At 39.7% G+C, this 10916-nt stretch overlaps 1 protein-coding gene across 2 annotated transcripts; it reads right to left on the bottom strand.

The window, feature by feature from the left end:
• Nucleotides 1-534: 534 nt before the first annotated feature.
• LOC114562690 (uncharacterized) lies at nucleotides 535-2170 on the bottom strand. Of its 2 annotated transcripts, XM_028589271.1 has the most exons (5): nucleotides 1966-2170; nucleotides 1776-1869; nucleotides 1557-1656; nucleotides 813-1072; nucleotides 535-668 (listed from the first exon to the last, which is right to left on the bottom strand). In XM_028589271.1, exons 1-5 carry the CDS (start codon nucleotides 2130-2132, stop codon nucleotides 663-665), a joined length of 627 nt encoding a protein of 208 aa, XP_028445072.1. In that variant the 5' UTR covers nucleotides 2133-2170; the 3' UTR covers nucleotides 535-662. The 2 variants fall into 2 exon arrangements, with proteins under 2 accessions (XP_028445072.1, XP_028445071.1); XM_028589270.1 differs by lacking the exon at nucleotides 535-668 and having other exon boundaries at nucleotides 776-1072.
• Nucleotides 2171-10916: the final 8746 nt, after the last annotated feature.

Genomic DNA, 10916 nt, shown 5'->3' with positions numbered 1-10916 from the left:
ATGAAAATGAATATTGAATGAATACTTGTAATACCTAATATTAGGTGTTCATACCACAAATTAGAAAAAATACAAACCGTCTTGAATACCACAAGATGTTTCTCTGCTTGGGATGCGGAAACCTTTCCTGGTCTCTTCCGACCCTGAGCGGAGGGTGGAATCAGGTGTAGCAGCAGTAAAACCGATGACAGATTGCTGTCCCAACCTGTAACAACACAAGTTCAATGTTAACACACTTCAGTTACGTTGTTTTCTTTACAAAAGACCCCCCAGACAGACAGCAGTTCTATATCACAAGAAGTTCTCCAACTAAAACATCCACAGGGCTGAGTCAAATCTCAAAAGTTTTGTTCAATATACTGCTACAGAACGTACTCGTAAATCTTTCACAGATCCAGCTTCTTAGTATTATGTTGGTATTTAAATGTTTACACATAATGTTGATATTGCAATACAACACGAAAGGTAGGCTTACAAGCATCTTACCAAAGTCAACATCCAATCCTCAGGAGGATAAGCTGCCAGCAAGAGTTCTTCAAGCTCACTTGTGGATGGAAGCTTTCTGCATTGTTTGATGATCTTTTTCTTGAAAGTGACCGGCCACCTTTCCAGAAGCTTGCTTGAGGTACTGTATCCTCTCCGAACATTAGAACAAAATCCTGTTAAACCTGGAGTGTGGTGGTGTTGGTGACAATTTCAGTTATTTGACAGCCAATCAAAATGTATTGGGTGCTAGTTTAGCTAGCTAGTATCACTACAATGTCTTACAAAACAATTCACTTGTCATAGTATTTTCAAAATAACATAATTACCAAGCTTTTGACGTCTTTAAAACGTGGAAACTCAGACAGTATGTTGCTTGACTGCTGGGGGTCGAGGATCATTCTGCGGCGATACACAAACGTCAGTTTCATTTTCTTCTTGATTGTGTCCGCATCAGCAGAATGTTTCATCAGTGAGATTGCTTCGTTGCACTCCTCATCAGTCAAGGCAGTCTCTGGAACAAACTGGGATTCTCGTCTGACAGTCGGTCCTCCAGACATGTCTTCACCAGATGATCCTTTGGCTGATTCTACACAACACGGGAAAATTTCAATCATGTCAAAAGTTTTAGTAGCCGGGTTAACTTTTAAAGGAAGTACTCCACTGTAAAATATACTTTTTGAGCTGTAAACTAAATTATATGAATGTGCTGTGATGAAACACATCAATGCTGGTGTTAATATTGACATTATTTCTTCACAATTTATGAAATCTGCAGTTTGTGGGTTGAAAAATTTATGAAAATGCCATCTACTGGTTTAAATCACCTTAAGCTTTGCAAGGCCAGTTTGCCAGGGGTTGCCTCGACCAGTCAGTGTCGAGGCAACCCCACCCTTATGTCACAGTCCTTTGTAGGTCTCTGATGCATTTTTTTTTTTAAATTTGCTAAGAGGGAGGGAGCTAGCTGAATTGAAGGATTTAGTTGCACATTATACTATCTGTGTGAGAAACAGTGCAACAAATGCAATTATTGATCTAGCAACTGTTTTGTTCCATACATTTTCCAGTATTACCTCCGAATGATGATCGCCTGTCTTTGGCGGTGCCTCTCTGAATAGTTTTAATCCTCCAGGCCAAGTACCTAGTTACACTCTCGCCATCATAATAATGCTCCTTGAAGGATGAAAGGATAACAAAAATGGATACTTCATTGAAAACAACATGGTCTGGTAGGATTCAAAAACTTCCAATAGCATTTAACATTATTACAACTATTACTGTGTGCAACTCACGTAGCCATTCTTAGAGAATGGGTCACTGAGGTACAGGAATAAGGTCACTATTCCTTTGGCATACATTTCTTTCACCTGTCTGGTTGGAGATGTACTGCAAAATTGAAGAAGAAAGGATTGTGCAGTCATATTCACTTAGATTCAGATTTAGATTTACAGATTGAGAACACAAGGACTATTAACAAATTACCCATTCTTTTCTGTCATGTCAGCTGCCAGCATGTTCACCATTTTACGTCTTGTTTCATCCGTCAAGGACTTGGTTCGGTTGTATTCATTTATTATACGTTCCCCACCAGGTTTGTTGGTAAAAGCTGATTCCACCAACTTAAAACAAAATGCATAACAATTCAGCATGTTATGTCCACTGCAAATAAACTGGAAATAAACTACCATAATTCCTCAAATAAAAGCCAGGGCCTTTATTTACCTGAACTGCAGACGGTACCAGGCTTGTATTTGAAGCAGGCTTTTATTAGAGGCAGGCCTTTATTTCTAATTCCATGTTTTAAATGAAAAACCATCGCATTCCAGTGGACAGAGATCATTAATTTTTTAAGAAACATTTGCAAAAATATCACCATATACAACAACAGCCAGGAGGGCGACAAAGCAATTTGGGTCAGAATTAATCAAACACCACCATTGTGTAAATGTACCGGGTGTGTTTATTTCAAATTACTGTACAGTTACAGATGGTAGCCATAACCATGCATTAACATGACAAAAATCAATGTTTCTTCAGAGCTACACATACTTGTGTGTAGTAAGTATGCGGTATGTCACATCATGGCATCCAATGTCAAAACATAAAAACAACAACAACAACAAATCTGAAGTAAAGCTACTCTGGATACCGTAACATTAACTGTCAAAAGACATTCCTGACAGCACACGCGCAGTCAACTGCCAGTATCTAATAACATTCAGCTGCAAGCAAAATCCGAACAAAATTGCTTTAATGTTAACATCGCAGCTTACCTCGATAAATGACAAAACAGTGTAATTACCCGTAATAATATGGTGGTCAGTCTTCCTCCTCAAAATCACCATCCTCACCATCATCAAGAACTACAAGTTCATTGTTAAACAGCTCCTCTTCATCTTCCTCCTCCTGAGGAGCTTCGCGCCGGTTCTCCCGACCCTGCTGTCGGACCTGATCGAGCGCCTCCCGTCCAGCGGCGCAAGGCTGTCCCTCCTTGAAGCAGAGGATGAGGTCGTCTTCGCTCCAGTCAGTTTTCACAGACAGTCCACAAACTTTGAAAGAGTTTTTGATCATATTCACGTCCAGTTTGTCCCAGGCGGCGACCACCCAGTCCACAAGCAGGCGTCGGGCGGGGGCTTTTAAGTTACCTCCGGCCGTGTACTCCTTGTCAGCATCCCCAGCCATCCACTGATCGTAGGCATTGTGCAGTCTCGCCTTGAAGGGTTGGTTCCATATCACATCGGGGGCTTGGATATATTTAGTGCAGCCTCCCGGGATCACCGCTGTTGTGATATTGTAGCCACCTTTTAACTCATCTTTGGTGGCGGCACTGATGTGGCAGCAGTATGAGTCCCACGCCAGCAGCCGCGGGGTGAAGTTGAATTTTCCCACCACAGACTTCAGCCAGTCTGCCGTCAGAGTGTCATTTATCCAGCCATTCACAGAAGTGGCGATTACTGCGCTGGAGATCTGCTGCTGCATCGCTTTCACTTCACGAATAGCCCCTTTGAAAACGATATAAGGCTTCAGTTTGGTGCCGTCGGCCTTGCCACCGAGGACAACGGTAAGATGGCTTATATATTGCTGAATCTGTTAAATTAAATTGGTAGAAATGTACATTACGATGAACTTGAGACATTTAGGAGATTATCCACACTATTTTTTCCCCGGCCTTAATTTGAGACCGGCCTTTATTTGTCCGTGTTGACCACGCCCCCGGCCACTATCAGAGGCCCAGCTTTTAATTGACTCCCGGTTTTTATTTGAGGAAATACGGTAATATGATGTCAGAGGATGTCCCGATCCAATCTCAAAGATTGCAAGTGCTACAAAAATCCAAAGAAAAAGCCAAAATTGATAAGAAACTCCCTCCAGACAGCGACAATAACTTGAATGTACTCGAAGTGTGCACTGTATTATCAAAAAATAAATAAAAGTATCTTCAAAAATGTTTTGAAACCATGTAATTTACAATGTATATTAATGTAATTTTAATTCTCTGAGAACAGATTCAAGAACAGAATTTAAAATGTCATAATTGTCTTACTTGCTTGGCTTCTGTATCCAGCCTCTGGCGTTTTCTGGAGGGGCTATCTGAAATAATGACTGTATCCTCAGAGTCCAAGGTATCAAGGGATGGTGGTTGGGATTGCTCAGAAGAGGCCACTATGGAGCTAAATCGGGGCCAAATGTTTTGTTCATTTGAAAAAAATATATATAGTTGAAAAACTAAAGCTTGAAATTGAAAATTTAAGTTTTGGTCAAAACTTGGAAAAAATAAAACCATGTATTCAAACTAAAAATAAGTGTACCAATTTTTCTTTCAGTTTGAATAAAATATAGATTCAATTCTGGAATTATTTTGAATAAATTATAAATTTTCATTTTTCACTTTTATATTTGTTTCAGTTCCACATTTCATGTTTTCAGATTCAAAACTTATTTTTTTTTTAGCTTCAAATCTTTTTTTTACGGCTTCAAATTTTTTTTTTTCGGTTTCAAATCTTTTTTTTTCGGTTTCAGAGCTGTTTTTCACTTTCAGATCATTTTTTTTCGGTTTGAGACTTTTGGCCCTGATTTTGCGTAGGGGGCGTGGTTTCAACTCAGAGGGCGTGGCATTATGGTGACAGCCTATCAAAGAAGGCAGAAGACTCCTCAGTCATGTTGCCTTCAGGAAATGGTGTTACTGTGAGAACTATGACTGAATGCTTTCTATCCATGTGATTTTTACTTAACAAACTGATGCCAGTGACAAAGTTCCATTTAAAAAATTGTTTTGGACAACACATGGTACCAATTACACTATAAGAGCAATAAACTGTGCCAGATTGTGCAGTTCGGCAGGAAAAATGACTTCTCCCCCTTCCATGTATGACTTATAGCACCACAGTATTCACTGGCACCAGCCCACAGGTAAGACATGTGAAAGATATTAGCCTTTGTGAATAGATACTTTGCGACGTTATCCCCTCAGTGGCATTTTTTTTGTGATTAACACAAAGGGAAAATAGGTGGACAGCTGGGAAAAGCTGGCAATCAAGCATCGCTAGCACTAAAGTTAGCATTAACTAACGTTAGCTTCACACTAGCTGGTGTTTTTAAACTAATTTCAGTGTCCAGCTCAAGTTTTTTTTACTTTAACTTGGTCTTTGTTAACCTCCGTTTGTCAGAATGACCATAACTTGACAGTGGCTGCAGTGAAGAAGGTCTCTTTTTATAAAGTAGACAAATAAAACTTTACATTAATGCTCTGGCCTGATAAATTACGTTTTACACTATAACGTTACATGTAACAGCATGACAGTTATGCCTTACAAAATATGCCAAGTGGGCAAACTTTGAAGGCTTCTACCACAGCCTAACTTAAGTATCAGAATACACTAACTTGTCTTTTTGTATTTGTATGTCTTACTGTCTGTTTTCTGGACCGTGTGTGTCCGTAATAAAAGCTTTGATTGATTGATTGATTGATTGATTAACAAAGCGGACCAGGACAAGTTATGTTGTTTAAACTAACCATGAAAAGGTAACACTAGCAATGTTAGTTATCTATAAGTTTTTACATTTATAAGGCTGTACGGCTGCAGGCAGCCACTGTCGAGTTATGGTCATTCTGACAAACAGAGCTTAACAAAGACCACTACACGTTAAAGTCAAAAACTTGAGCTGGACACTAAAATTGGTGTAAAACAACAGCTAGTGTGAAGCTGACGTTAGTTAATGCTAACTTTTGTGCTAGCGATGCTTCATTTCCAGCGGTCCACCTATTTTCCCTTTATGTGTTAATGACAAAAAAAATGCCACTGCGGGATAATAACCCAAAGTATCTGTTCAAAAAGGCTAATATCTTTCATGTGTCTACCTGTGGGCTGTGCCAGCATGTTGCTTTACGGAGCGGACGCTATGCTGACTGCCAAGTGAATACTGTGGTGCTACATTCAAAGTCATACATGGAAGTGGGAGAAGTCATTGTTCCTGCCGAACTGCACAATCTGGCACAGTTTATTGCTCTTATAGTGTAATTGGTACCATGTGTTGTCCAATACAATTTTTTAAATGGAACTTTGTCACTGGCATCAGTTTGTTAAGTAAAAATCACATGTATATATTGGATAGAAAGCATTCAGTCATAGTTTTCACAGTAACACCATTTCCTGAAGGCAACATGACAGAGGAGTCTTCTGCCTTCTTTGTTAGGCTGTCACCATAATACCACGCCCCTCTGAGTTGAAGCCACGCCCCCACGCAAAATCAGGGCCAAAAGTCTGAAACCGAAAAAAAAAATGATCTGAAAGTGAAAAACAGATCTGAAACCAAAAAAAAAAGATTTGAAACCGAAAAAAAAAAGATTTGAAGCCGTAAAAAAAATAAGTTTTGAATCTGAAAACCTGAAATGTGGAACTGAAAACAAATATAAAAGTGAAAAATGAAAATTTATAATTTATTCAAAATAATTCCAGAATTTAATCTAAATTTTATTCAAACTGAAAGAAAAATTGATACACTTATTTTTAGTTTGAATACATGGTTTTATTTTTTCCAAGTTTTGACCAAAACTTAATTTTTCAATTTCAAGCTTTATTTTTTCAACTATATATATTTTTTTCAAATGAACAAAACATTTGGCCCTGATTTAGCTCCATAGGCCACCATGGAGACAGATTCTAACCATGATTTTTAGAAGAAAAAGAATTATATATAAGTTTCCTCATAATCTAAGACACTTATAAAATAGACACCATGAACTTCATAAAACAAAGAAATAACTTATCCATTAATTAATTAACTGAAACAAACCTGAGTCATATTTGATGGTTAGCACCCTAGTTGAGGGATCCTTTATAATATCCTCAAAAACATCATCATCCAATTCAGCCTTTTTAAAATTCGACATTTGAAGACCTAAAACCAACTAGAGTGCACAGTTAGCAACGATATAAAGTAATTATTAAATGCTGCTTTGGTTGAAATGCCAAATAATGTGTGTATAGTCGCTTAGGAAAAACTTACCGCAGTCATTCCACATGAAGAAAATGGCGCCGTGAAAATGTGTGTTCCGTTTGAGACGAGTCGTAGGTGGGCGGAGCTTTCCAGAGTACGTCTGACACTGCGTCTTTTAACAATGTACTTTTTCACCAACACTGGGCGGTATCTTACTCCAGCTGTTGTTGTAATAACTCTGTAAGAGTCAATGTATTTTGACACTGCATATTTTACACTATGGAATTTACTGTGTAGTGACAATCCTGGTTCCATGCCATCCCCCCCTCTTTCTCCCCCTTTCATGTCTTCAGCTGTTCTATCAAATAAAGGCAAAAAACATTTTAAAGCACGCAGGGAATCTAACCACAACCAATAATAAATTGTATATATATATTCTGTTATAATAAATAGAAAAATAAAAAATCATCATGATTTCCATAATATGTAAAACTAAATTGTTTGTATTGGAACTGACAAAAATAACGCTTAAAATTATTTATGTACTGGTAAAAACATTAGGCACCCAGTGAAACCAATGTAAAAAGTTAGTCTGAAGCCCTGCCCCACAGGATAAATCGTAATAATAACAACTTTGGTGGTCCCCCCGCCCCCCTCATCACCATCATCAGATCAATATCAGCCTCAGCTGCACTTTGTTTCTAGTGAAAAATAGCAAACATTAGTATGCTAACATGGCCACCATGGTAAACATTGCCTGCCAATCATCAGCATTTGTGAGTATGTTGGCTTGCTCACATTAGCATATATAGCTCAAAGAACGGCTGTGTCTAGGTACAGCTTCGTGTTTGACCTGATCCAGTGACCCCAAGACAAAGGGGGCACATGAGGCCACCACATGGCTTTCTCAGACAAATAGATAGGTCCTCAGTCAACCCAGAAGCCTACAAAGTCGCACTTCGACGTGAAAGAGTCCTTGAAATGGCCGAAAGGATGAACCCCCGCAGAGAAGAGAGACAAAATGGCTCAGACTTCCTGACGTTCCATTGGCTGAGGCTCCCTGAACGCACCACACTCCGCCGCCAGGTGGAGGAGGAATATAAGATCCTCAGCCCACTCCTCGCAGTTCTTCACTGGTAATCGGTTGCTTCAAGAAGACATCGTTCAACGTTGTTCGAGAATAACTAGTATCATTCGCTGGCCGAGTGAGCAGTTCTGTATCTTTCGTGATACAAAGGGGATCCTGGTGAGACGACTTCATATCTCACCAAATCTGCAGAGAGGGTAAATCAACCCAGTTTTCCGAGGAAAAGGAGGACATCACGCTCTGCTTTGTCTTCAACAGTCGACTGGACTGTTTCCGCTTCACTGCCCTGGACGGCGCAGTTTTGTTAATCTCTGGAGAGATTAACTCTTTTTGTTCATCGCAAAGTACCCATTGGACAATCTAACGGACTACATAAAGTAAGAGGCTTTATAGCATTCTGGGCAGATTTAGAACAGTGTGTATTTTCTTAATGAGTAATTGCTATTACTGGTATTATTTGTTTTGCCATTCATCTGTGATCGGACCGCCGCATCCCAAATTATTTCTGTGAAGACTATCACTGATCAAGATAGTGTTGAAAGTTGTGCTGAAACTGTAACTACTACCTTGCCTGACAAGCCAGACCCACATCAAGATGTTGGGTCTGGGAACTCACCATTGACAGGGCTCAATCCAAGAGGCGGGATAAACGGTTGTCTTTCAAATTCCCTCTGCACGCAATAGGATAGTTTTACAACCAAGCAGAGCAACGAAGAAGGCAAAGCTAGTTGATAAATTCAACTTTGGCCGTATCCGGTCGGCAAAACTCCGAACACATCTTCCTTTTTTAAGAATGATTTCAGTGCCGTTCTTTGTTTTTTTCTCAAAGAAAAGCTTAACTCCAAGTCTTCCAGAAGACTCTATACACGATGTGATTGGCCTGACTAGAATTTTGTTTTTCCAGCTCGCAAGTCAACGGAGAGTGCCTAGACAAATTAAATTTGCTGCCGCTAGGGTGCGTCTAGATAACTAGGGTAACTACTACCTCCCGTCGAGGAGAAATAATTACTGTACAAGGAAGCCATAATCCTACCTTTTGTCACTCAACTACGACGCTGTGATATAAAAAATGTTATATCATAGACCTGTGTCGAGACTAAGTGTGTGATTATCTTTACCTCGGAGTCAGCTGTGAGCCCGCAGAAAGGGGTAGAAAATAACACTCTCTCTCGTTAAACAAACAGTCTACGCTGTAACTTTCTCTCCTCGCTGCACACACACACGACACACACACACACACACACACACGCCCATTGTTTAACCAGATGGTCTCACCTGCCACCAGTTTCAACCGCCATTTCGGCGCCAATATAGCGCTCCGAGGTGTGTCCCCTCTTTGTCTGTAACACGTGTTGAAGTCTTGCGGGGTTCCCAGCTATTTCAACGTTAGGAGTAGCCATTTTGGGCCTTTGTAACAAACTACAAATAGCCTCAAAGCAGGCGGTCCTCCCGAATGCCATCTTGAACCTTGCGTGGTTAACCCGACCGCGTGGCATGCTACTCCCACCCCCTCCTTACCTCCTCCTATCCTGCATACACCCACACACACACACAAGCTGGTTTGCTGTTTTGTTTGCTAGAACTGTAACAAGTCAATAGAGTTTGATGATTATAGAATTATCGATTGACCATCAGTATTTTTGAAGTTAAATAAATCCTATTAGACTTTAACAATAAGTTGTGTGGTTATTTGTGTATTCTATTGTAATAACAGCTGAATTATACAGGTCAGTGCTCTATCTTTCACCCTTCTTGTGTTCCTTTTAAGATTTATTTATTTATTTGATTAGGACGATGCACATTAACCAACATTTCTGTAAATGCGCCAGTGTTAGCCAGTCGGCTAATTTTCAACTCTAGTCCTAGTTACCTAGCATGCATGTATTTATGGTGGGAAGAAACCGAAGCACCCTGAGGAAACTCACGCAAGCACGGGGAGAACATGCAAACTCCACACAGAAACCCAGAACCTTCTTGCTGTGAGGCAGAAGTGCTAACCACTGAGCCACCGTGCTAAATTAATCAAATTAATTGAGATCAGTATTTAAAGGGATACGCCACCATTTGTTCAAAAATGGGCTTATCACGGTCTCCCCTAGCTGTAGATAGGTGGGCCAACGCATTTTTTGTGCATGCATTGATTTAGTCCGGTGCAACACCGGCAGTGCTGCCGCTAGTTAGCTTAGCGTAGTGAATGGAATCCTATGTTGCCGGTTAGCATGTTGTGAGTAAAAGTGAGCCAACAAAAGACAAAAAAACAACCTATTACTTGCGTTGGCCCACCTATCTACAGCCAGGGTAGACTGTGATAAGCCCTATTTCAACAAACGGTGGCCTATTCCTTTAAAAGAGACCACCTTTGAGACTGTTTTCACAGTTCAGTTATTGGCCCCTGAGTTCAGGGTTGTGCCCCATTTTGATTGTTGTCAATTTGGTAAAGTTATGAATACACATATTCATAACTTGATTAATATTGATAGAACATCTTTGATAAATTGCTAATAATTGAATCTGTAACCACCAAATTCCCAACATTCACATAGCTGCTAGCATGGCTGTTATAGCAAAAGTTTTGAAGTAAAATGCATCCTTTTCCTCATGTTGCAGGGATTAAACTAAAATCATGGAATCTGATTTCATTTCACCACATTGATTGATGCCTTATCAAATTAAGGGATTGATTAACAAAAATTCTAATACAGCATCATACACAACACTGACTGGACCAGATGTTTCTACTACTTAGATGAGGATGGGAAAGGTTGACTGTCTCTGTGCAAAAATATCCTCATTTTATGTGATTTGATGTAATTTGGTGTTAGAAAAAAGTAACACTGGATACTGATGCCATTTGATCATTCAGGAGAGAAATCTGAACTGAGTGATCCTAATGTTAGAAGAAAAAAAG

This window comes from Perca flavescens, chromosome 10 (assembly GCF_004354835.1).
Source record: "Perca flavescens isolate YP-PL-M2 chromosome 10, PFLA_1.0, whole genome shotgun sequence".
Classification (NCBI taxonomy): domain Eukaryota; kingdom Metazoa; phylum Chordata; class Actinopteri; order Perciformes; family Percidae; genus Perca; species Perca flavescens.
The sequence above is the reverse complement of the archived record's forward strand: the minus strand, read 5'-3'. Positions and strand labels throughout refer to the sequence as shown.

Bases quoted from the DNA above. Each gene is read 5' to 3' on its own strand.
- LOC114562690 (XM_028589270.1), bottom strand. From the start codon at position 2,132: ATGCTGAATTGTTATGCATTTTGTTTTAAGTTGGTGGAATCAGCTTTT. The intron at 1,870-1,965 runs GTAATTTGTTAA...TCAATTTTGCAG, and splicing joins GACATGACAGAAAAGAATGG to TACATCTCCAACCAGACAGG. The intron at 1,073-1,556 runs GTAATACTGGAA...CGTGTTGTGTAG, and splicing joins CAGGCGATCATCATTCGGAG to AATCAGCCAAAGGATCATCT.